This window comes from Nycticebus coucang, chromosome 17, assembly GCF_027406575.1.
Source record: "Nycticebus coucang isolate mNycCou1 chromosome 17, mNycCou1.pri, whole genome shotgun sequence".
Taxonomy (NCBI): Eukaryota; Metazoa; Chordata; class Mammalia; order Primates; family Lorisidae; genus Nycticebus; species Nycticebus coucang.
In genome coordinates, this window is record NC_069796.1 from 34,245,011 (window position 1) to 34,271,576 (window position 26,566).

At 49.8% G+C, this 26,566-nt stretch overlaps 1 protein-coding gene across 1 annotated transcript in view; it reads left to right on the plus strand.

Annotated features, from left to right (window-relative positions):
• The first annotated feature begins 215 nt into the window (after positions 1-215).
• TGFBI (transforming growth factor beta induced) overlaps positions 216-26,566 on the plus strand; it is a 31,743-nt gene continuing 5,392 nt past the window's right edge. The window contains exons 1-12 of the mRNA XM_053566535.1: positions 216-463; positions 5,022-5,120; positions 15,070-15,134; positions 15,979-16,139; positions 16,464-16,628; positions 16,836-16,982; positions 18,971-19,112; positions 21,615-21,827; positions 22,627-22,764; positions 23,439-23,584; positions 24,420-24,556; positions 25,330-25,460. Of these exons, the coding sequence (XP_053422510.1) occupies positions 330-463; positions 5,022-5,120; positions 15,070-15,134; positions 15,979-16,139; positions 16,464-16,628; positions 16,836-16,982; positions 18,971-19,112; positions 21,615-21,827; positions 22,627-22,764; positions 23,439-23,584; positions 24,420-24,556; positions 25,330-25,460 (1,678 nt within the window). The 5' untranslated portion in view covers positions 216-329. The remainder of the gene's footprint in view (positions 464-5,021; positions 5,121-15,069; positions 15,135-15,978; positions 16,140-16,463; positions 16,629-16,835; positions 16,983-18,970; positions 19,113-21,614; positions 21,828-22,626; positions 22,765-23,438; positions 23,585-24,419; positions 24,557-25,329; positions 25,461-26,566) is intronic.

Below are 26,566 nucleotides of genomic sequence, written 5' to 3' on the forward strand. Positions count from 1 at the left end.
CCCGAACGCGGAATGGAGCGTGATGCGAACCTCCGAGATAGCGGCGCGCGCTCCCAGGGGCTCCGCCGGCGGCTCAGGGCACCCGGCCAGGGCGAGCGGGAGGCGGCGAGCGCTGAGGCTGCCGGCGGGGCCGCGGGAGCCGAGAGGAAAGTGGAGAAGAAAGTGAGCGCGGCGGAGGGGAGCGCGCTGGGAGGCGCCAGGCCGCTGCCCTCCCCGCCCCCGGCGCTCGCCCGCCGCCTACTTAACCTGGCCCGCGCGGCCGAGGCGCCCTCACTTCCCCGGGCCGCCGCTGCCGCCGCCGCCGCCCGCTCGCTGCGCGACCCCGCTCCATGGCGCTCCTCGTGCGGCTGCTGGCTGTGGCCCTGGCGCTGGCTCTGGGCCCCGCCGCGACCCTGGCGGGCCCCGCCAAGTCGCCCTACCAGCTGGTGCTGCAGCACAGCCGGCTCCGGGGCCGCCAGCACGGGTAAGCCGAGCCGCCCCGCCGGGGACGGCCGAGGGACGGGTCGCGGGGCCCCGAGCACTCGCCGCGGGGAGCTCCGGAGCGGGCTGGGGGCTCGCGGGCCAAAGCCAGAACGAAAAGCAGCGGCGTGGGGCGCTCAGGACCACCCCTGCACGTGGCAGAGGGAGGGAAGGAGGGAAGTGGGGACCGTCGCGAGAAAGCCAGTAGCGGGGGACGCTTTGGAGAGGAAGAAGGTGGGGTACTGACCAGCGACCCCAACTCAGCCCAGGAGGTGGGACTGACCCGCTCTTTCAGCCTCTCCTCCCAGCCCACAGGAGGAAGGGGGAGTTGGCAGTGCTCTGCCCAGAGTCACCATGGGAAGGAGCCCTGGGCTAAGTGGAAGCCCACCCAGCACTTGACACATTCCAGCCCTGCCAGGTTCCTGGCAGCGACTCCACATGAGGTGGCAGGGCCCAAGGTGCCCCAGGTTGCTGTGCACCTGGCAGTGTCCTATACCCACACTACCTGGGCATGACAAGGGCTGTGAGACATCCGTTCCCCTGCCCGTGAAGAGCAGGAGAATTCACTGGGCCTCACGCACGTTGTACTGCTGAGGAAACTGAGTCCTGAGAGGTCACACCACTTTCCCCGCATCCTGCACAGGGGCCAGGATTGGTGTCTTTCTTAAAGCAATAGCTGGGTTTGTAAATGTGGGACGTTATCATTGCAAGCATTCCTCTGAGACACTGATTTCAGGAGACACCCCAGGCAGAAGGTCTGACTCAGTAAAGACCCCAGCACTGAAATGGGAGTGCCCAGGCAGAGGTGGGCACTATTTCTACATCCCAAACCAGGCCTGGCCTGCTTCCTACATAACCTGGCATGGCCAGGCTCTGCTGCAGCTGCCAGCTTACCTGGTGGTGCCACCTCCCTTTTCACAACAGGTAAAAGTCATGTAACGGCTCCTCAGAGGACGGCTAAATGCCATCGGGGTCTGGTGTTCACACCCCAGGAAGGGCCTATACCTCCAAGGGAATGGACAGATCTGTACTGATCAGAACTCATTGTTGGGGGTGACAGAGTTGACTTCACAGGCCCTGACAAAGCTTTGGCTGTCCCCACCCAGGGGTACTCAGGGTGTGGGTACAGGCTGCCTCTTCAGGAGTCTGTGCCTTTGGTTTTATGGTGTAACTTGGCCTTTAAGGTGTTTAGAGCTTCAGGGAGGGGGGCTGCCGCTCTAGGAACAAGTCCGGACACCCTGCAGAGTGAGATCAAGCCAGGCCAGGCTGCAACTTCAACACCTGCTGGAACAAGGAGAGCACCTGCAGATCCTGGGGTCCTTGGGGCAGTGGGACACTCACCTCTGGCTTAGGCCATGTGCATCAGAGGGTGAGAGGCAGGTGGGAAAGACAAGGGAAATATAAGGCCTCAAAGTCAAAATGTCAGCAACAGGTATTTTTACTGTCTCTGCCCACCTCGCCTTAGGTCCTCTGCCACGTTGTTTGGGGGTGCCACAATCTGCCTGGGAGGTTTATGCTTCTTCTGTTTCCTGCCCAGTAAGTCAGGAGAAGATCCCTACAGCATGGCCTGCAGTGCGACCTGTAAGGACACAGCCAGAGTGAAGGGTCCCCCAAGGTGTCCAGGGCTTTCCACCAAGAGCCATTCTTTTTCTTTCTTTTTTTTTTTTTTTGAGGCAGAGCCTCACTATGTCGCCCTCAGCACAGTGCCCTGGCATCACAGCTCACAGCAACCTCAAACTCTTGGGCTCAAGTGCTCTTCTTGCCTCAGCCTCCCAAGTAGCTGGGACTACAGGCACCTGCCACAGTGCCCGGCTATTTTTTTGTTGTTGTAGCCGGCGCCCTAACCACTGAGCTATAGGCGCCAAGCTGCCAAGAACCATTCTTAATAGCAAACCTCCTTCCCTTCAGAGCCCAGAGATTCACTGACCACCTGGAAAATAGAGCTTTTTAAAAAATCCGGATGCTCTTGATTGTGAGTTTCAGATATGAAGTCAACTTCCTCACTGTAACCCTGCAGGCTAATCCTCTTGATTAGCTTCTCACAGTGCAGTTGGAAAGGCTTATGGTACTTTGTGGTGGGTGAATGATCCGAGAAGTTACAGGAGCACCCCTCTTCCAGTAAAATCTGGATGCACGGGCACATGAACCGTGACTAATGGTTGCAGACACAGTTGTACTTACTCTAATTGTCCCTGAAAATACCACAGGGTTGCCTGGCCTTGCACACATGGGTGTGGCCCCTGTGCAAATGGATAACCTTGTTTAAGCGCCAACCCTGCATTCAAAGTGAGAACTGGGGAATAGGGAAGGAAAACTTCTTTGCTGTTTTAAGGAAATACAGTGTGCTCCAAGATGTGTCAGAAAAAACGCGAATTGTATCTTGTTTGTGTGCAGTCCTTTATCACCGATCACCACTGTTGCTTTTATCTTCACCCCAATACAATGAGATCTATTGTTTACGTTCCCATTTTACAGATGGCGAAACATCAGCTTGGTGAGATAGAGTGATATATTCAGACACAGAAGGCTGGTGGGACAGTTATTATGACATAGTCTGTTGATTGTGTTGCTCTGGGGAAAGAAAGGGGAAAAATAATACTGAACAAGAATTAAAAACACAATCACACTTCTAAATATCAACAACAAAATACTGCATTGAATTTCCTAAAGCACTTGATTTTCAAATCCAAGTTGAACAGTACCACTGTTATGCTTGAGGCAGAAGGTCCAGAAATGGCTTGCTAGTTCCATTAAGCTTCAGTGTAAATTTCCTATGTATACAGCCCACCCACAACCCCCTGATATGAGAGGGAGAGGGTCACAGCCGTCCCCAGCCTCTGCTCCTGTTACAAGGGCAGCAGCAGTAGAAACACTTTATGGAGGAATGTGGGATTCACATTCACAAGAGACTCATTGAAGATTTGCCAGATGCCTACAGAAAGTTGCAGAGAATTCATCGACAGTAATTGTTTCCTGCTTGGTCAGATAGAACTACTGCTGGGATTATACAACAATAAATAAGACCTAGAGCTGGAGGATGACCAACAGGGACTCTTTGGGGACTGTCTAACCAGTGAGGTAACAGAACCAGGTGTTTGGAAATCTGGAGGCTAAAGGCATTTGGTCAGACCCAGCTAGGACTAAGAAGGCGTGAACCCTCCTTTTGCTGACCTGTAGTCTCCTCTCCAGAATTCACTTCTGTTGCCCCAATGTTATTGCATTGATTCACTAATGCCCACTGTGCCTCCTTGACCTATTCCTCTTTGCCTATTGAACAAAAAGCTGGACAAAAGGTGACAGTCATGTGGTAGAAGAGACAGAGCAGATAAGAAAAGGGTCAGAATGAACTCCCACCTAGTAACCTGACTCCAGCTAAATGTAGCTCTCACTGTAATATTGGTGTCTTCCTGAAAGAAACCCTGCATAGCAAATGATGTCTACAGATTACATTTTTAAAGTGACAGAAGAATTGGTATTAAAGAAATACGTCACCCTTTGGATGCTACCTGAAGTTCTCTGAGCCCTCTGTTGTCTTTATTTTCCTCTGACCAGGATTCATTCAGATGAACCATCTGTCCTCCTGTTCAGGAAGACTGACTGATCCCTTTGCAATTGTCACCACACAGCCGCAGCAGTGTCCTTTCTCCAGGGACTCCCAGTAAAGGTCCTGCTGTCCCCTGGCCTGAACATGGGTCCAGTCAGGAGTTGGCCTGCTAGAATAAACCACACAAAAACAAAATCTGATGGTTCTGGGAAAGGCTTCTCAGAACCCTAGGAAATTTGCACTCTGCTTTTCCACAGAGTTCCCGTGATTCTTTTCATCTTGGTGGTTTGGGGAGCAGTGTTTTCAGTGAGCTCATTCAAAGCCTCTTCTATACCCAACTGGTTGGTAGGCCCCCTCTAGGACGTGAAAGACAGAACCAGGAAGAACACTGCTCCCAAGGTTCTTCTGAGTGTAGTTGAAAGAAGAAACATTTACCCCACATATGGATCAGTTATAGGATTCTGTTTGGTACCCAGCATCAAATAAGAACCATGTCCTAAGTCAGAGGATGAAAGGAAACACCCAACCTGGGACACTGGAAGAAGGCTGTCTGGGGGAAGTAGGATTTGAGCTGGAGTCTCAGTGAAGAACAAGTGGGAGTTACATGGAGGAGCGTCCCCACTAAGGCCTCCTGTTACAGGATAGAGACCCATAATAGGTGGCCATGGGGAGCCAGGCGGCTGGTCTAGAGTATGTGTGTATGTGGAGCTGCTTTTATTTACACTTATCAATTGACCATGTCAAAGAAGGTGCCTACACGACATTGTATCAATGTGTAAGAAAGACTTTAACAATTTTTAATTCAAGAGGAAGCTTTCATGAGGACAAATGGAAATCTTAGTAGATGGGCCCATTGTCTACTCCCCAAGCTAGTCCCAGGTACCCAGACTGAGATGGCTGTCCTCTCTTCCATTTCTAGAAAGTTCTAATGGCCCAGGAAGGTCAACTTATTGGGAAGGATATCAAGGTGAGGTGGATGTGCTAGCCATCTTGCTAACTCTGTTGCTTTTGTTTCCAGCCCCAACGTGTGTGCTGTGCAGAAGCTCATTGGTACTAACAAGAAGTACTTCACCAACTGCAAGCAGTGGTACCAGAGGAAAATCTGTGGCAAATCAACGTGAGTATCTGTGACCACCCGAGACCACCACCTGCTAAGGAGGCCCCACCATGTGCATGGCGGCTGCAGGTGCCCCTGGCCTGGGCCAGCCTTCTAAAAGGTCAGGCTGCCTAAAGAGCCATGAAGGTGCATGTGCAAACATGTCAGGGAACTGTGTGCTGGGGAGTGGCATTTTTAGGAAACTGGGCCGATTTTGTTTTGCATTTTTAAAGCTGCTGACAAAACTTGGATATGTTTTTAGTTGGTATGGAATGCAAAAATCATGAAACATGGTGGGGGAGGTGTGTCTCAATTCTCACAAAATGATGCAAATGTTCGGTGGAGAAGCCACCAGCACGTGGGCCCGTTGATGAAGTTATCCTAAAGAATTCCTGCTCTGCAGTCCTAAAGCAAACATCCCTAGAAGATTTAGAGTGTCTAGACATATGCACCCTAGGAGAAAGCATAGCAAATTAAGAACTCTGACTCAAACCCTAGCTCCACCACTTACCTGGGCAAGGTGCTTCATCTTTAGACCCCTCCATTGCCTTACTATAGAGTAGGAATACCAAAATGGCCTACTTTGTGGGGTTGTTATGAAGAATATGGTGTCTAGCACTTAGTCAGTGCTCAGTAAATGCTAGCTGCTATTATTGTCACCCCCAAATTTGCAAACCTAGACCACATAAACACAAGCAAAAGTAGCAATGGGGTGTGGACCTGTGTGGTTACAACAGGACTTACTGGTGTCTCTGTCAGCAAGGAGGGAGGCAGCTTCTACTCCAAGTGCCTGGCTGCCTGATAAACAGGGTAGCATGCATGTTCTAACAGATTCTGGGGAAACTTAATCTCTTTTAGCACCAACATAAGTAGATTTCAAAGCTGAATTTCTCCTACAGGAGAAAGGCACAGAGGCCAGGCACCAGGAAAGGGAGGAAATGTACAGGTGGAGTGTGGTTTCTGAACACATAAGTGAGGTTTGGAGCAGCTGAGGCAAAGCCCAATGCTCAGGCCTTACAAAGCCAGAGGGAGGTGATAGTCACATTCAACTTCAACTAGGCCACATTCAAAAAGATAGGAAGTGCTATGGGCCATGGGAACTCTCCTGAGCCACTTATGAGGGCCTGACCTTACTTTCTTTTGCATAATAGGAGGATTAAGACACTCTAAGCCACTATCTTGAACACTTTCCAATGTCAGGGATTTTTAGGTTTATCGCTTGTGACATTGTTTTTGAGCAGACATCTCTTCCAATTTGATAATCAACTGAAAGAAAGGGAAATGCTCTTTCCTTAAAAACTGCATGGAAATAAATCTCCCAATGTGTGACCCTGATTATGTTATGCAGTTATCAATCCTAGGATGCATTGAGAAAAATTAGGAATTGGGGCACGGCTGGAGAAAGACCAGCCATCCCCAGGGGCCTGCGCAGGGCAGGTTCATGGCAGCTGGTTGCTAAGCCCCCAAGCTGGAGTTGAATGAGCTGGGACACACTGCCCACGTTCAGTGAACAGATGCTTAGCATTAATCCTTGCTGCTGTGAACAAAAAGATACACTCATCCTTCCATTATGTCCAACTTAACAAAATAGAATACCTTTAGTACTGATTGATTTTTTCCATGTGCATATATTATCTACTCAAGCAGTTAATTAATTGTTTAATTAAACATAAAGCCAGGTCCCACATAACTGCTTTTCGGAAGGTGACCAAAGCACTCATGCCAAGCCAAGAGCTCTTCTGTATCTCAGAGCCTTAAGTGTCAAAGACCACCACCTTTTTGTTATTTCAGGTTTCTCTAAAAATGGGCCCCCTGGGTGATGGTAAGCTGGCCACAGGGTGGCACCAGCCAGGCTGTTTCAGGTGTCCCTGTGTTGAAGCATTTGCCTGCCTCGTTAACAGTAACTTGATCATACTCCCCGGCAGTTCCCAGGCTGACCTTGTGGTCAATGATGAGTTGCTTGGCCTTCTGGCTCTTGTTATCTGCCTTCTTCTCCATGTGTGTAGCAGCAACAGAGCTGTGTGTTGGCACACTGGGCCAGGGCCTCCCCCCCGGAGTCAGGCTCAGCTTTGAGAGTACAGTGATGTGGTGATGCAATACTCTCCTTCCAGTGGGCACAGAGGCCAGGCACTGGGAAAGGGGAGAAATGTGCAGGTGGGATGTGGTTTCTGAACACACAAGTGAGGTTTGGAGCAGCTCAGGCAAAGCCCAGTGCCCAGGCCTTACAAAGCCGGAGGGAGGTGATAGTCACATTCAACTTCACTTAGGCCACATTCAAAAAGAGGAAATGAGGATAGAAAAACATGAGTTGATATAAAACTTCATGATCCAGGGTAAGAGAGCCCTTCCTGGAACATCACATGTCAGGAAGGTGGAGTTACTTGGAAAAGATTCAGAAACTCAGAGAGGAGAAGAGGAAGAGGCTGAACCCATCTCCGTTCTCTCAGAGGACTGCGTGGGAGTAGCTTGGCAGGGCTCCTGTGGACAGACCCAGGACTGAGACCAGTGAGGGGCCTGCGGTCTGACCACCATGTGGCTAAGTGTTAGGGGTAGTCAGGTGGGAAGGGGAGAGGGGTCAGGTATTGGCAGCCAAGTGTCATCAAAGGGCCTGAGACCAGATGAAAGCAGAAGTGGGGCACCAAGCACATGGAGGTGAGGTTGCGGAGTCACAGGCACCAGCCTGAGACAGGAGCCTGTAGCCACCGGCCTGCTGCTGTGGGGCCCTGGATTCCACCTCCCACTGCTGTGAGGCCCTGGATTCCACCTCCCGCAGGGAGGGCCTGGCCACACTCAACACTGCAGCCTCAGGTGGAGCTACAGGATCTAGACGATAGCTTTTCTGCATGCACAGAGAGAGAAGGACCTCAGTCCTTGGTGTGATGTGTCAAGCCCAACATGGATCTTATTACAGGAAGTGGTTACCAATCAGCCCCTGTTTAGTGGCTTGAATGAATTTTATTACTTGGAAATTCACTTCAGCATTTATTTCAGATCCTAAAGCTCCACAGACTGATAACAATGGCTCATCAGACAAAGAGGATTGTGGGAGACAGACGGCCTGCCCCTCTGTGATTTCAGGCCCTGCTTTCAGTAGTAGCCATAAAATTTTTACATGTGGCACCTTGAGCAAGGTGCAGGAAATTGTGGTCAGGAAGCCTGGCTACGTCTTGACAGGCCTCCTTTGTGTGTGCCCCAGGGAGAGGAAGCCTTTTTAACAGCCAAGTCTGAGTTGACATCACAGGCTGGAATAGTCAGGACAGGAGTGCAGACATCATAAACGTGGCACAGGGAGGGCCAGTGCAGGAGCTAGTGGGTAGGGTGGCAGCTATCCATTTCAAAAGTCTTGACGTTTTTTCATAAGCAACACATTTTACAAGTGCAAAAGCCATTCTCTGGAGCCAAGATGAGCTGGCAGGACGCTCCCATTTCTCTGGTAGCAAGCCTTGCTTTGTCCAGGGGCTGAAATACTAATGCTTCTTCAACACCATGTTAAAGCTTAGAGATTTAACTTTTACCAAAGCCAGCTGGTGTATAGTTGAGCTTTGCCATCAGCTGGAAGGGCTATTTCCAGTAGTTGTCATTCTGGGAGGGGCACCCAGGGACTTCTCACACGAAGCTGAAGAAGAGCCATCTTTTTCCCGTTCTCATGTCCCACAACCTTGATCCCAAGTGGGAAAAGAGAAAGATGTTGAGAAGCCACCCAGGCTTTGCCCAGACCCATGCCAGCACTTCTTCCCTGTTTTCTGTTCCCTGTGCAGCAAGCTGGGACCCCAGGGGTAAACTGTTCCAAGATGACGGAGATTGGGCATAAACCAACACCAGAGAGTCACCAAACGTCTGTTTTGGGCAGTGCTTCCTGGAAGTTCTATCCCATTCTATAAACTAAGAGGCTGCTCAACTGACATGGAATTTTATTGTCTTGAGTACTTACGTGAAGCCATGTGCTACCTGGGGTAAGGTCCTGTGGTAGGTAGAAAAATGACCCTCTAAAGTGGTACACTTTCTAATCTGCAAACCTGTAAATGTACTCCCTTCCATGGAAAAGGGGTCTTAAGGATCTAAAGAGGGGAGATTATCCTGGATTATCTGGTGAGTCTGATGTAATCGTAAGAGTCTATATAAGAGGGAAGCAGCAGGGTCAGAGTCAGGGAAGATGTGATGATGAAAGCAGAAGTTTGAATGATGGGACCACAAGCCAAGGACTACAGGCACCACTCAAAGCTGGAAAAGTTGAGGAATAGAGTTTCCCCTACAGCCTTTATAAGGAATGCGGCTTTGATTTTTAGCCCCATCAGGCTGATTTCTGACTCTAACTTCCAGAATTGTTTAAGTTAATAAATTTGTGTTGTTTTAAGTCACTAAATTTGTGATAATTTATTACAACAAGCAGCAGGAGACTAACACAGGCCCTGTGTATTGAATTCTATGGATGTATTACGGGGAATTTATTTGTTACAATGTGATTCGATCACTGGCCTTATGTAAGACATTGCTTTCAATGACATTATTGACCTAGCTTCAATTTTAAAGTTTAATGCCTGGAAGTTTTCTATGGTATTTGTTTTTTATTTTGGAAACTGTCTTGCTGTGTTGCCTGGGATAGAGTACTTATGTGAACTCCCTTGCAGTGGGACAATCATGGCTCATTGTAACCTCAAACCCCTGAGTTCAAGTGAGCTGAAACTACAGGTGGTTACCACCAGCCAATTTTTTTTTTGAGACAGAGTCTTACTATGTTGCACTCGGTAGACTGCTATGGCATCACAGCTCACAGCAACCTCAAACTCTTGGGCTTAAGTGATTCTCTTGCCTCAGCCTCCCAAGTAGCTGGGACTACAGGCACCCACCATAACACCTGGCTATTTTTTGGTTGTAGTTGACATTGTTGTTTACCAGGTCTGGGCCCAGCAGCCCCAGTGTATGTGGCCGGTGCCCTAACCACTGAGCTTTGGGCGCCAAGCCCACTAGCCAATTTTTAAAAAACTTTTGTAGAGACAAGGTTTTGCTCTGTTGCTCAGGCCATTCCCAGCACTGCCATCGTTATGTGGGGCTACAGTTGCCCCCTCTGCCCAGTAGTTTCTCCTGGTCTCAAGCAATCCTGCCCCTCCCTTCCAAAGTGCTGGAATTACAGGTGCGAGCCACTGTGCTCATCCTGGAGTTTTTCTTAGAAGAAGCTCAACAACTGATCACTTAGTAAATATCAAGCATCATATGTAAGCTCATTCAGTTTGCGATTACCCTATTAGATCAATATGATTTATTGATCTTCCCATTTATAGATGGGAAGACTGAGGCTCAGAAAGCCCGTGTGACTTGCTCAGAAATATCTACTGGTAGGCAGGGGAGGTCAGCCCACTCTTCGGTGCTTCTCAGGGAGAATCAAGCCCAGCAGCTAATGTCAGTGACTCAGGAGGTGCACAAGTGAGCAGGCCTGTGAGTGTCTCTCTACAGCCCTAAACCCATGGCAGTGGGTCCCAGAGACAAGGCTTCCTCAGGGTCACAGGCTCAGACACACAAATCTTTCCCCAGTTGCTCACCTTCTGCTGCAAGGGGGCTCCTCAAGACCCCTCATCCACTGAAGGGCATGGGAACTGAGACAGTCAGCATCCAGGAAGCCCCCCAAATGCCCTCACACACTGCACACAGATCACATCCCCCCACCCCCCCAACTTGTCTGTTTTCTGAAGACAACAGACAACCATTCACCTTTAGTGCATACGGTACGTTAAAGCAAGCCCCGATTTTCTGCTAGGAGGTGGAAGAATCAGCTTGCTAAGTTTCCAAGGGCAGGAGTGTAGAAGACGAACCACTCCAGGCAGGCAGTCCATGGGGCAAATCACATGTCTAGATGCGACAGGCCTGTTTGCTCTGGGATTCCTCCTGGAAACCGTGACATTCTGAACGGTTTGCCCTGGGTCACAGGAGACTGGCTTGCAGGCTCCATTCCCTGCTCCGCCGATTTCTCTCGCCTCGTTAATCCCCAGGTACTGACAGCCGGAAAAGCTGGCCAAATCCACGAAGCGCTCTTGGGAGAGGGTGATTGTTTTAACTTATATTAACATCTTAGGAAATTATTTTAAGGAGATAAATATCAGTACTCCTCTCTAGCCATTCATGAGCAAAAATGTTAGCAGGGAATACAGACTTTGGGTTGATGGCATCTTTCTGCCCACTCCTCCTTTAAATCTGCTAAATCAGGCACCTTTCCTTACTTTCTTCTTCAAATTGTTCTTTTGACTTGAGAAACCAAAAATAAATAAATAAATAAATTAGTAGGTTCTTGCCCTAGAAGATCTACTTTTTCTAACCTGTGGTTTTTCTTTATGATACTGTGTCTGGCTGAGGAAAAACTAGGATCCTTTCATCAGAACAGCTCTGGCTGAAGAGATCAGATTCAGGGACTAACAGATTGGTCTTTTTTGTGCAGGAAAGCCCAGGACCTGGGAGTGGGGAGGGGACAGCTGGGAGGCCCTACTGTTCTGTCCTGCCCTGCATTCGTCCTAGAGAGATAGTAACAGACTGACAGTTCTGATTGGCCCCCAGCCCATCTCCCCACAGTCATGTTCTCCTAGGACAGAGCCCAAGTAGGGTGGCACCCTGGGCTGAGCCTGGGGGGTGGAGTCTGGGGCCAGGAAGCCACAGTGGAGACTGTCAGCCCAGCAAGGTGTGGTCAAGATTGTCTCAACGGGCTGCTCTCTCGGCCTGCCATTCCTCTGCATCTCTTGGGCCATGCAGACCAGTTCTGACAAGGGCTGGCGTTTTTGTGGCAGTGGTGAGCAGGTAGGTGTACTGCCAGCTGTAACACCTTCTCAATACATGGGCCGCTGTGCTCAGGCTGAGAGGCCTGGCTGACCCCAGCACACCTAGACAGTGGAGGAGGTGTCAGACTGTGGGCAGCAGAAAAGCCGACCAGGAAGGGGTCACCAGAGCAGGAAGATTAGGACAGGTCTTCCTGGCAGAGAGCCACACTCTGTTAACCAGGAAAAAACCTTTGACAAGGGAGGCTGTGGCCTCAGGGACTGAGCCTCAGTCACGCAGTGTGTTGTATGAGCCATCTACCTGTGAAAGCAGAGCATGGTCCAGCCACTGTGGGACACAGGTGCAGAAAGCCCACATGGAGAGGCACAGTGAGCGCTGACAATGGTTAGCCCTCATCACCTTGGAGACCCCACTCCTGTCTTCCAGCTGTCAAACTTTCCAATTTAGCTTCCTGTCTTCCAAATATGTGCATTGCCAAGAACATGGAAAAAAGATTAGACTTGATGAAATATAACGAGAGTCCTAGGTCTGTCTCTGCCCATCTGGGATCTTAAGAAATCCCTTTGCCCCTCAGAGTCCTTAAAGGTTTCTGATTCCATCCTAACTTACCCTGCTCCATCCTGAGACCTTTCTGCTTAGATCTGCCCCCTTCCTCCCCCTGCCTCGGGCTTCCCTGTCTCCTGGTATCATTCTTTACATGCCCCCACCCAGCATACACCCATACACCTGGCCACAAGGTAAGTAGGTTCACATTTGGCGAGTTGATTTTCTCTTGTCTTGAGTGAACTCCTGTGAGACCACTTGAGCTGTTCAGCTCTTTTGAGGTTTTTAGAGGGTGGAACTCAGAAGCCAAAATTGCAGAAGAAAACTCTTTAGCCAGCTCAGCTGGAGTCTTGGTTGCAGCACCCATGTGCATGGGGGGACAAAGATGAGGACTACTGAGGATGGGACTGTTCCTCCAACTGTGCTTCTCCATCTCCATGGAATTTCACACAGACACTTTCCAAATGAAAGTAAGTTTAGGGAATTTGACCTAATCCCAGCCATAGAGCCCTGGTATTTATCAGACAAAGCCTGGGATCCCATGCATGGGTGTCCCCTGGTGTGGCTTAAGGGCTTGGAGCTCTGCCTGGATTTAGTTAGAAGAAATTGGCACTATCCTTCCTTGAAAGAGTGTACTTCTTGTCCCTAGAAATAAGTCTATTGACTAGAATTGGGGGTATGACATTGGAAGGAACCTTAGAAATCATCCGGTTTAACCCCATTTTATAGATCAGGAAGCAGACCAGAGAGAGAAATGGACTTTCAAGGTCAACCTTGCTAGTTACTGATGGATCACAAGGCAAGTTCCTCTTAGACCAGAAGTGGGTCAATAAAATCTTACTTTGGTTGCAGGGGATGAATTTAGTTTCTGAAGATAAAATAGCAGGTCAGTCCTGAGACCACAGCCTGTTTAGCCCTTATAAACAGGTATGGCAGGTTAGAAAGGGACAGGATGGGAGAAGTACTAGAGAAAAGAGCAGAAGAAGGCAGGAAGATGGAGCGAGCGGGGCGAAGAAGAAAGTATATAGCTTGTCACTCCTCCGTCATTTCCTGAGGGCCCAGTTCTAGCAAAGTGACACCTGCAGCTTCCTGGCTGCCTGAATCCTAGCTCATCCATCTCTGAAACAACCCCCCTGGATAACGTATGAACTAGGCTTCATCTTACTGGACTGACTAAGTCTTCCCCGAGACAACTCCAATTAAATTAACAAAAGCAGGATGTCCCGGGCATACTGAGAGCACCTCCCAGAGCCCAGAGCCCCAAAGCCCTTAATTCTTCCCAGTCTGCCTGCCTCCCTTCTGGTAACGTCATTAAACATCCTGTGAGAGCCTGCAGTGAGCAGTTCTGTGGTAAAACCCGCTGCAATTAAAGTCTGTCTTCTCTCCTGTCCCAAAGGGCATATCCATATATAAGAAAGGGAGGGGAAGGATGTGGCTGTTTGTATTTGGTTCCAGCCTGCCACAGAAAGGCTGTGCTCACTGTGCCCGGGCAGAGTGCCCTTCCATAGAACTTGGGGATTGGATTGTAAGCAAGTCTTTTTTAAGCGTAGGCTTTCAGAGAATCTGCTTCCTTGCCATGGTATTTAAAATGCCCAGTCTTTGGGGGCTTCCCAGAATACTGGGTTAGCTGAAGCTGTGTATTTCTGATCTCTAGACCATGGTCAATGTGCTAGGATGGACTGGTCTGAGTTAAGAGCAGAGAAAGTTTTGAGTTTTCCAGAACAAATGATTTCAAAGGCTAAAACTGTACACTGTCAATCTAAGGTTTATTCAAATGCAAAGAATCATGCAAACTGGCAACATTGGCTGCCTCCAAACGTTTTCAATTTGAAACCAGAAAAATATTTTTATTGATTCATTTTTCAATTTAAAGGAATAAAAAACCAAGCATATTCAGCAGAAGAGTTTTGTTTTTCTTTTCATTTTGATGTTGAAAGTTTGATTAATGATTGCTTACATGCTTTGCTTTTTGGTTATTAAATCAGAGAGCTGGAAGGTCACAAAAGACTTAATCCAATGATGGCTGCCGGATATTGCAGTCAGTTAGTGGCAAGCTCAGAGCCAGGACTGGTGCAGGGTCCTTCCTACTCTTCCCTGCGCCCCTTCCCTGGCTTTCCCATCTATAACACTGGAGATCAATTCTTGGTGAGTCACATTTGTCATCACACCATTGAATATGCTGCCAGAGTCCTTTGTTTTCTAGTTGGTTGCCATGGATTTTGGTAACCCTCAGGAACACTCTACAAAGCTGAGGATTGGTGAGAAGCTCTTTGCCATTGGAAGGTGCAGATATAACTTAACAAATGATCAAAGACAGTGATTTTCAACCTGTGTGCCACAGCATACTAGTGTGCCATGAGCGGATCTTAGGTGTGCCTGGAAAATTTTTAAAGATCATTAATTATTTTCAAAAGAGGCTCAAAGCACACTAAGTATATTATTTTTTTTTACCCTTTTTAAAAATCAACATGATTTAAATGTGCCATGGAAGTTTAACTAGAGGTTCAAGTGTGCCATGAGATAAAAAACTAAAGAACACTGTCCTGAGAGGACAATGTTTTACCCACTATCCCTGTCTCAGCTGTACTGGGGGTTCTTACTGGAGAGATCCCAAGACAGTGGGGGAGTGGAGCCCTACCTAATGCATGTGCTCCTTATCTCCTTGCAGAGTTATCAGCTACGAGTGCTGTCCTGGATATGAAAAGGTCCCCGGAGAGAAGGGCTGTCCAGCAGGTGAATAAACCATGTCTTACCTGCCGCTGTGGATGCAGGGGAGAAATGGGAGAGAGGGGCACCCGTGGGAGAGGCCGCCGAGTGTGAACTGGTGTCTGCGGTGTGAAGTTGGGTTCCATTCTCCTGTTGTGCTCACTGTGGACTCTAGCAGCTATTTTTCTAAGAATATGAGACTGAAACATAAAAGGGAGCAGAGTGATTCTCTTGGTGCCAAGGTCTCAGGGAGGGTGTGGCTGGCCCGGGTAGGACTGTGGCAGTGCTGACTTTAGTGGAAGGACAGGCAGGGGAAATGAGATGGGACAAGGAGATTACCTTGGAAGAGCAGCTCAACCTCTGAATCCTGGTCAGACCTTTCAAAATTACATTAAACTCGCTATCTGAGAAAGCCCTTCTAAGCTCGGGCCTTTTAAGAAATAACGTTTTATTAGCTGCAAATACTCACAGTACTTTGAAGATTTATAAAGTTCTTTTATTCCAGTAGAAACCATTAGGGAACCAGTTTCAGTAACGCAATAAATCTATAAGACTAGTTTATAATTAGGGTATCTATTTCTGGTGTACATTCCTGCCTGTGTTATCTAAATATCTAGGAACGATAGCTTTGCTCTCCTGTGTTAAAAATGAGAAAAATTACCGATTAGTTGAGTTCGCATAGAGAGGCATGTGACTTGTTGAGTCATTTTAAGAAGCATGTCGCCAGCCAACTGTCTGTGGGCCTAGTACGCACTTCTTCATCCCTTCTCACCTGCAGAGCCACCACCTCTCTGACAGAGAAGGGAGGATGTGGCCTGGTTGGGCTGGCCCCCCAGAGGCCTATCCCTCCCTCTATCCTCTGCCTCTGCAGCCCTCCCGCTCTCAAACCTCTATGAGACCCTGGGAGTTGTTGGATCGACCACCACTCAGCTATACACAGACCGCACGGAGAAGCTGAGGCCTGAGATGGAGGGCCCCGGCAGCTTCACCATCTTCGCCCCCAGCAACGAGGCGTGGGCCTCCCTGCCTGCTGTGAGATGACCTCTTTCTACCCAAGGGACTCTTACTGGGGACTGCCTTACCTCCCCAAGGGGTGGGCATGAAGACTTGGATTCCCTATTCATTTTCTACTATTTCAGGAAGGTTTTCTCTAAACTCCTCAGGTGGTACTTGTGCTAAAATATACCCCGCTAGAGTATGTCCAGTGCCCTGTCTGCCCCATTGGACAGACAGACTTTGGTGCCCCCTGGGGAGGGACCCACAGCAGAGGGAGGCCTGGGTTCTCAGGGTTGCTAAGACCCATGTCATGGACACAGGGTCTGCTGCTCCTAACTGTCACCCTGTCCTTTCTTCTAGGAAGTGCTAGACTCCCTGGTCAGCAATGTCAACATCGAGCTGCTCAACGCCCTTCGCTACCACATGGTGGGCAGGCGGGTCCTGACCGATGAGCTGAAACATGGGATGGCCCTCACCTCCATGTACCAGAATTCTGACATCCAAATTCACCACTATCCTAATGGGGTAGGGGTGCCCAGATGCACGGCATGGTCCTTTGTCCACAATGAGCCCAGTTCTGGTCCTCTGTGGGGCTGGTTTCTGGGTTTTATCCTGCAGTATTGACAAGCTGTAGACAGTCCTGCCTCCTGTGTGGGCCTCTCCTCAGCCCTCTAGTTCCACAGAGACTGCTCTGCCACACTAACTGCTCGTCCTTGCTTCTTCTCTGGGTAGATTGTCACTGTCAACTGTGCCCGACTGCTGAAAGCTGACCACCACGCAACCAATGGAGTGGTGCACCTCATCGATAAAGTCATCTCCACCACCACCAACAACATCCAGCAGATCATTGAGATTGAAGATGCCTTTGAAACCCTTCGGGTGAGAGCCTGCCCTGGATGGAAGCCCAGGCTGGGGACACACCACCTCCCAGGGGAGCCTGGCAGACCTCCTCTTCAGAAGGAGCAGAGGGTGGCTCACATGGGGAACCACGGAGCAAGTTCCTATGAATGCCCATGGCCACAGAGAGTACCCTAATCAGACATTGGATCCAACCTGTGGAACTCCCTCTGTCTGTCTTTTTTGTGAGGCATTCCTTTCTTTAGAGTACCCTGGGAAAGGTCCCCAGTTGGTGGCTATATCAGCAAAGGGGTCCTCTTAGTCTAGGCTGCCTGGCTCTGCCCTGCAGGTTCCAGAGATAAGAGGGTCCTTCATCCCAGGTGGCAAGTCCTGTGAGAGGGACTAGAATAAATGGCCCATCAGGCTGCATGGTCCTTTTGAACCACATTTGGGTACTTTAGGACCTCTGTTCCAGTCATTCCCATGTTTCCTTGGAGCCCAGGCTAGCAGAGAGGCTGTCAGGGTAGATATTAGGGTCTGACTGGCTTCCAACTGCTCTGGGGCCACAAGAATACTGCTCCTTGTCCCCACCCTGGCAGGCATCTGTCTCACAACTGGAGGGGCAGGCGAGCATTCCTCTTGGCAGCCACTGCTCAGGAGGAAGTGGACACAGGCTGCCTTGTCAGGGCTTTTGCTCTGGTTCAAGAACTTCCTAACCACAAAGGATATAGGGGGGGTGGGGGTGTCCTTCCCTGGAGATCTCCAACACAGAGAGACAAACACACTCGGACCAGCTGGCATCGTAGGGTCCCAGCAAGCAGAGGTTGCTCTTAGCTGGCTCTGGAAGGCCCTGGGAGCCTGGCTGTCCAAGCTCTTCTACCCTGGTTTTCTGGATCACTCGAAGGACAGGGGTTTGCCAGAGAGTGATGTTCCTGCAAAGCTCATGTTTTACTTAACAGCATTAGATCCCATTGAGTAATCCTCCTTTCACTAGTTAGATTTGGCAAATATTCCTTCCTTCCTCTTGGACCCTTGCTAACATCCATCTTTCCTTCTTCTAACACAAGCTTATTAAGCACTTGCTACTTCCCGGGTAGTCCTATGTGCCAGGGGTATAGAGGTGCCCAAGGCAGACAAATTTCTATCCACAGGGGAGCTAGTATTTTTATCTGGAGGAGACAAACAAAACACAAATCAATGAGGTAGCCAGAGGATGTGATAAGCGACATGGAGTGAGAAGTGAGAAGCAGCAGTCATGAGGGAGGCCAGCTGGGACTTCAGGGCCAGGCAAGTCTCTGCGAGGGGTGGCTTCTGAGCTGAAGTTTGCAGATTGAAGGTGGGCCAGGTAGGAGTGCACCCAGTGGAGGGGGGAGCGAGAGCAAAGCCTCAGAACCAGAACAGCAAGGAAGCTGCCAGCAGGTCAGGAGGCAAAACATCACCAGGTGAGGGCAGGGTGGCCAAGCCGCATCCTGCAGGACCTTGCAGACTGGGCAGACCAGGGTGGGGGTCTGTCTTCAGAGACGGCAGGAGGCCACTTAGGCTTTTATAAGGTCCTTCATGCTCTGCGTAGAGAATGGGTGATGCCCCATCCTCACACACATGGAGCTGGTGTAAGTGATCCCTGAACAAAAGTGAATTGCAAGGTGAAAGGGTCAAACTCACTTTCGTCTGGGGGCAGGATTCACTGGGAGATGTGCCACGATGACTTCCCAGAGAAATGGCATTTTAGTGGAAGAAGGAATAAAGTCAGAGAAGCAAAGGAAGGGGGAAGGACAGAGGGAACAGCAGGGGCAAAGGCCTGGAGGGAAAGAGGACAGGCCCCTTAAGTGCCTGAAAGAGAGCCATGTGGCTGGAGCTCAGACCAGGCACGGCCCCCCGGGGAGAATGAACTTTAGTTCTGTTCTCTTTTCATCCTGGGCTTCTGCAAAAGCCTTGAGCCCTCCAGGGAGGACTGATGAAGTCGGGGGTGCATCTTGCTGCAGGCAACCCCAGATCCATGAGGACGTGCTCTAGCCTTTCCCTTCCCATAGGCTGCTGTGGCTGCATCAGGACTCAACACCTTGCTGGAAGGTGATGGCCAGTTCACACTCTTGGCCCCGACCAATGAAGCCTTCGAAAAGATCCCTGCTGAGACCCTGAACCGGATCCTCGGCGACCCAGAGGCCCTCAGAGGTGAGCATCCTTCAGCTCCTGCTGCTGCCACATTGGAGTGGCCAGACTAAACCTAAGTCTTGTTCTAGGACATCTTGGACATACCACCTGCCACAAGGTGATGCTCTGGACACCTCCTACAGCTGTGTCTTAGAGCTGTCTTGTCCTATTGTTTACCGACAGCCATGTCTTTACAGAAGCTAGAGCAGAGCCCCACCCCGGCTTCTGGGGAGACAGAAGTAGAAAATCCAGAGTAGAAAATCCAGGAGCCTTTGTCTAGGGACACAATTGGGCTATGGAGGGAGGCAGAGCTGGAGGTCCACAGCTGGCCCTGGCCAGACACAGGGAATAGGAAAGACTCCAGTGGCCAAGGCCAGGACAAAGCTGTCAGGTGGAGCACCAGCTCAGAGGTATGGGGTAGGGACAGCAAGTCCTGACGTCCTTGATATGAAATCCTCAGTGTCAATCCTTAACTCTTTCTATGTCTGGCCAGCGACCTCAGGAATAAGCCACAGTTATGGTTAGAGACCAGTAATAGTCAACTCTGGACTCGCTACTGGTGGTTCCATCCTCCCTTCCTCAGGGAGCTGCTGAGTGCCCCCTCTCTGTGCCAGGACCTCTTCCAGGCCATGAGCACAAGCTGCTGCCTGGAGTCCCATAAAGAGGACAGTAGGTCCAGGTCCCCCATGCACCCCAACAACCACACTGTTCTTCCAAATGTAACCTAAGATGACTTTTGAGTCTGTTTAGACCCAGCTTTGCAATGTGCTCTTTAAGATGCCGAATGCATTTCAGACACTGTAAATTTAAAATGTTCTCCTTCTGGCCATGCAGGAGTGGGAAAGGGCACATTTCTGAAAGCACAGATGGGATCTATTCTGTGTCAGATGGTGGTGGGGACTCTGTGTGCCTGGCCTGTGCTGTGAATATAGTTGCTCTTTGTCTGCAAGGCAGTGAAGGCCTAGAGGGACGGTAGGCTTGCAAACAGATTGTTGTGATCTGCTGTGGTGACTGCAGGACAGAGATACCACAGCACAACATGGGGGTAAGGGCAAGGGCTGGGGCAAGAGCTGGGGCACCTGCAGCCTCAAAGGACTTGAAGGCCTGCAGGAAGGGAGACTAAGATGTATCTCAGAGTATTTAAACATTTTTTATATACAGCCTGTTTTTATCTTCACAGATCTCAGAACTCCTTGTTATAAATTATAAGGGGTAAAAAAGGCCTCTGATTCATCCCTTTTGTAAACCTGTCTTTTCCTACTCAGTAACCAGCTTGCCCAAAGCAAGGGCCCCTGTCTGATGCTATAGCTGCAGACTATGGCCTCAGTCCCCCGACAGTCTCCCATTGTCATGAGCAGGGTGGTGGGCAGGTGAGGTGCAGCCTGGGCTGGCATGCCCTTTCTGAAGACTGACCCTGCTCACCTTCTGAGTGGCCCTGGCAGAGCCCTCTACCCTTCCTTTTCTGAGAAGCTGTTGCCCCAAGGCCTCATTCCCATACAGTCTTCTTCCCCTCTGGCTGACTGTGGTCAGCCCCACTGTCAAGGCCATTGATGCGTCTACATGGCCTGATGCCTCTGCACAGCCTGAACTTCCTCCTGTCCATGACAGTGTGGTTTTGGTTTCCATGCTCAGAGACAGATTGAGAATATAAAACAAAGAGCTATGGTGACCTTGGTGGGCAACAGTCTGGGAACCTGCTTGACCAGGGTGGGGCACATCCTCCTGGATCAGTCCTTGCACACGCGTCCGTCCCACCTGCCTGGGCTCTCTGAGGTGATGGAAGTCAGCAAGTGCCATCACTGGGTTAGGACCACCCCCCTCAGGCCCACCCTGCCCCTAAAGTAGCACTCAGACAAACAAATAAATAATTATATTTGTTATTTATGGGTGTGGTGATTGGGATGTTAAAGGCTGTCTTACTGAACACCATTCCCAACCCCTAAGACAGATCCTGTAAACCAGTAGACTCTTGGGTAAAATGAATGAAAATCTGGACAAATAAAATGTACAAATAATACAGAACTGCCATTTACTACAGTTTCCATCTTTTCTTGCCATGTTGTACATTTTTATGCAGGTCAGTAGACTTAAAAATCCCCTGGCAAATTGTGGAAGTTTTCCTTTTATCCCTGATACTCAGCTATTGATAGGTTCATGACAAATGTAGCTTTCCATTTACTCCGTTCTGAGGCGCTGCTCTGTCCCGGCTGCTCTGCCTTGAGGATTTCATGTCATCCCTGCACCCACCATAGGAGATGTTGCTATTTTTATCCTGACTAATAAGGGAAGTTGAGACTCAAAGAGGTTAAGTGACTTGCATGGGCTCCCACAGCTGGATGGGGGCCGTGGGACCCAAACCCAGGCATTCTGACTGCAGAGCTCCAGCTTCTCTTTGAGGGAAGCAGGCAGGAGGGCAGGAGGACTCAGGTCCTGTTGTGCCTTCGCCTCTTCTGAAGGTCCATGTCTGAGAGAATGAAGTCCTAGGGCAGACCCTGACTTGACCTGTGTCTGTCTGGCCCCCAGACCTGCTGAACAACCACATCCTGAAGTCAGCCATGTGTGCTGAAGCCATTGTGGCAGGGCTGTCCGTAGAGACCCTGGAGGGCACTACACTGGAGGTGGGTTGCAGCGGGGACATGCTCACCATCAACGGGAAAGCCATCATTTCCAATAAAGATGTCCTGGCCACCAATGGTGTCATCCACTTCATCGATGAGCTACTCATCCCAGACTCAGGTAGGCCAGGCTCCAGGGGACCTCTGTCCTGCCCTATCCATGGTCCCTTCTGCCATCACTCTAGGCAGTGTTAGGGAGGCTCAGGGATCTTTGGGGCTGCTTCCCTGCCTGGACCCACAGCCTCTCAGCCACCACCAATGGGGATTGTGCCCAGACTATGAAGAGTCTTGAGCTTTGGATGTGGGGGTCTGCCCATTACCTTGGAGGAAGTAGGGAGCCATCGAAGATTTATGGGGAGGGAGACACAACCCCAGAAGCCTTTCAGAAGACCTGCCCACAGTGGCTGTGCACAGAAGGCCATTTGTTTATTTGCTTTCTCAATAGTGCCCAAGCCAACTCAGGGTCATTGACCCAGGGCAAATGGCTGTATGGACTTTGGTTTGTGTTTCATTCAGCATCCTAGCCCCATTCTGAAATACTGCTCTTCAGTGAAAGGATCTCACAGGAAAAAAACCCAATACTTTTCTACAGGCGTGGTCACTGGCCTCACCCACCCTTCCGAAACCGTAACACAGACAGTGCTGCCTTCCTTCCCAGCTCTAGACAGTGTCCTGACCAAGCTGCCTCTGGGGTCTGGAGCAGAGGCTGACCTCTGCCAAGCTGACACTCACCTCGACTGGTTAGATTTTCTGGGCCACTCTTCCCCTGATAACAGAAACCTGCCAGGGCTCCGCAGTGTTTAGAGGGATTGTTGACTCACGCGATGACATTCCTGCTGATGTGTGTCATGCCCTGGTGGATGAATGATAAGTGAAAACAGCGCTTTTAACTTTTGAACCCACTTTCTCCTTCCTCGTAGCCAAGACGCTATTTGAGTTGGCTGCAGATTCTGACATTTCCATAGCCGTTGACCTTTTTAGACAAGCCGGCCTCGGCACTCATCTCTCTGGAACTGAGCGGTTGACCCTCCTGGCTCCCCAGAATTCGGTGTTCAAAGGTAACCATGGGGAAGCATCCCTGTTTGTCTGTCGCTGGAGGCAGCTCCCCACCCTGTCACATCCACAGCACTCTCCTTGAGTTACAGCACCCGCGGGGCCATTAGAACTCCCACCCAGCTCAACCAAAAGCAGATGTGACTCCGGTAGGAGCTTCAGGGGCTCTATTGTTTCCTTAGCCAGAGCAGATGGTGCATTTGGGGTTCTCTTCCTCAGAACTCCAGGCTTTGATTCTGTCTGGAGAGCAGCAGAACGTTCCCTTGCCTTTTTATTGCAGCATGCCAATGTATAGTCAGGAGATCAGAGTGAGGATATACAGCTGAGCTGCAGCCACAGGCAAGACAGAGAAAGAAGCCAAGTTGTGTGCGTGTCTGCCCTTCCCTCTGAAAGCAGAACTCCAAACACCCTTCATTAGCTGGGCCTTCTTTATTCCTTTTTTTTTTCAGAGTAATATGAGGGTACATACAATTAGGTTACAATGTTTGCATTTATCTGGACCTTTAATTTTTTCTCCCTAAAAGATGCCAGATGTTAAGCAATACTGGCAGCCTCACCTGATTTCTCATCTCCATCCTCAAATTCTAGGAGGGATGGGCTTTTCCCCGTATTTGTCTCTCATCAATCTCTTCATTTTGAGAGCATGTCTCTCTGGACCTAACTACACCTTCTCTTGCAGATGGAACCCCTCAAATTAATGCCAATGAGAAGACTTTGCTTCTGAACCACATGATTAAAGACCAGCTGGCCTCCAAGTATTTGTACCACGGACAGACCCTGGAAACTCTGGGAGGCAAAAAACTGAGAGTTTTTGTTTATCGTAATGTAAGTTCCGGGTCTTAAATCTTCTGTGTTGGGCTCAGCTCTAAGAAATGGAAGTTGTATTTGTATTTAAAAAAAAAAAAAAAAAGTCCTCCATAAGCAGGAGCGTGCATGAGAACTAGTTCCTGGTGAAGAAGGAAAGAATCTCTGGGAAGTAGATATGTGCATACGAATCAAAATGAGAGTTTGCAGAAGGATTGGAGTCCCTTTTCCTAGAAGCCTTTGAGAATAAACCACATGCCTCTGATTGTTAAGCAGTAGATCCGCCTTGAACTCAGGGATGAAGTTGTGGGAGGAGGGATGGGTTTGGAATCCCTCTGAGCTTAGGTAGAAGGAAACCCCTGGAGCTGAAGCACAGCCCTTCTTGGTTACGAAAGGTCTCTTCTCCTTTCTCTGTCTCTTCTGTGTCTTCAAAACCAACAGCTACTCTAGAATGTCAGATAGGAAGTACATGTAGCTTAACATAGCTCTTTCCTGGGACCAACCAGCACCATTTGGCTAAAGATGGCTGTCATCCATTACAAAAATAAATAAATGGTGCGTTCTATTTATTTGATTGTGGTCAGTGGACCTCAGGGGGAACTGATATTCTCACTATGGGGCCCCTGTGTCACTTAACTGGGGCCTCTATGGACGTTCTTTCCTCAAAGAAGACCTGTTTTATTGTTTTATTTCCTGGAGAAAAATTATATCATTTTATCCTAGTCTTAGTTAGCCACCCCAGGATAGGTGCACTGACCTTTGTGGGTAAGCCGTCAGCCCGTGCCCTGAACAAACCCAAGGCTTGCCCTGGGGGGGCCTAACCTGCCCTTTCTGTCCCTGTCCCTCCTCTGTGCAGAGCCTGTGCATCGAGAACAGCTGCATTGCTGCCCACGACAAGAGGGGGCGGTACGGGACCCTGTTCACTGTGGACCGGGTACTGACCCCCCCGATGGGGACTGTCATGGATGTCCTGAAGGGAGATAGCCGCTTTAGGTAACTTGTCCCATCCCAGGGTGGGGCTTCTGCCAAACAGTTGTGCTGGGCAGGACACTGGGCCTCGGCCGTTTGTCAAGCTCCCCACTCCTTCGGGGGTTTAGTTAACAGTAGCAGTGGCTGGGAAAGGATGAGGATCACTTTGAAAGGCTGATGTGGGAAGCAGAGTTTCCTTCTGGCCGTGTGATCCTCACATCCATGGGAAGCGAGTTAGGGGGCTACAGTTTTATTATTGAAGTGTGAGGAAAACCTCACTCCTTATCTTAAAGTCCCAAGTGAGCTGAGCACCCGTAATTTTGAGGCTATGACAGATCTCTTGCCCTCTGTGTGGTATCTCCTTATCAAGCCCTAAGATGGGTGGTTTTCTTGTCCTGCTTTCTCTGTTTCTGATTCGTTCATTCACCATGGCATGCTGTGACTGTTTCCCTGTCACTGACGTCAGCCACCTGCGTGAGGGCTGGGAGACCACACACCTGCTGCCCTCCCGGAATCACACCTCCAGGGCCCAGGGGCTCAGCCCGTCTCTGGGCCAGCCATGCCTCTGCCGTTCTCCTTCCTTCCGCCTGGAGTCTCTGACTTCTAGCCATTTAACTGATCTTAGCACTTGTGCCTGCAGACTGGAATGGTTCCCTCTTTGTGCTTGGGGAGGGCATGAAAACCAAGCTGTGTGCATTGCAGTGGTCTGGGCTCTGCTCCCACCCCTGGGGAGGTATTTGAGGAAAATACCTCCTTGCCATCCGGGCAGGTGACATTTTCTGTGTGTGTATCCACAGCATGCTGGTAGCTGCCATCCAGTCTGCAGGGCTAACCGAGACCCTCAACCGAGAAGGGGTCTACACAGTCTTTGCTCCCACAAACGAAGCCTTCCAAGCGATGCCACCAGAAGAACTGAACAAACTCTTGGGTAAAGACCAACCCTAAGTATATATTTCTACTTTTCTGAAGTAATAATCCATCAGGGTTCCAGCAGGAAACAGTGGGCACTTTACAAAGGTGGTTGATTCAAAGGAATTTAATGATGAGACTATTTGTACAAGTATGGGCAGGATTAAAGAGCCAGAAAAGGGCGATGACACCCAGGGACCTACAGCCATAGAAGCCTATATCACCCCAAGCATTGCAGCTGAGAAGGGGAGGGCAGGAACTAGGGAGAGAGGAACAGAGGCCAGAACTTGTGTGCAGCCACTGTCAGAACCATGGCAAGGGGGCCACTCAGTATCCCAGCCGCCCCTTCCTCCCACATGCCAGTTGCCTGCTAGGCCTCCTGTTAGCCAGTCACAGGAGGGTGGGGGCACCTAGGTGGTGTATAGCAGTTCATAGAGGTTAGCCCCCTGGGCACCACACCAAACAGAGAAGAGAAGAAAGGAGCCGAGGGTGGAAATGACCAGTCCACTCACTGCGGCATGTTTTCCATGTGAGAACAGTGCTAATGGAGCCATTTACCTGCATTAATGTCCTTTGGGGTAAAAGCTTTCCCTGTTTGGGAGGCAATGCAATGGCTAAGAAAAATGAGGATGGTTAAGAGTGCCTTGCTCACTGTGTTGTCAGGATTAAATGGGCTGCTGCGCACAGTGCTAGGCACACGTCCTCAATCACTAAGAGTTGTGATAATGGTAGGGGGACAGGAGTTGCATGGTTAGCTCTGATACGTGCCTGTAAGAGGCTCTTCCGTTATCCCAGAAAGGTTGGTCAGAGGTGGAGGAGGAGAAGGAGGAAGAAGGACCTTGGGTAAACTTTGGAGCCCCTGTTGTCTGTGTGTCCCTGTTTACTGGTACAGGAGAATAGCAAGTTCAAGTTGCAGGCAGCTCCAAGGTGAAGTTTTGTGCTGTTTAATTTTCTTTATTGCTCCATGAAGGCCTGTGTCTGTGATGCTGATGTAAGTTCCTGAGAAGAAGGAGACGTTCACACTGAACATAAACTTTCCATCCTCTAGCTGTCCAGCAAGAACGGGATATTCCCCAGGTGGCCTAAGCCTGCCTGGCTTCCTTTTCACTTTTAATTTGTGAGAGC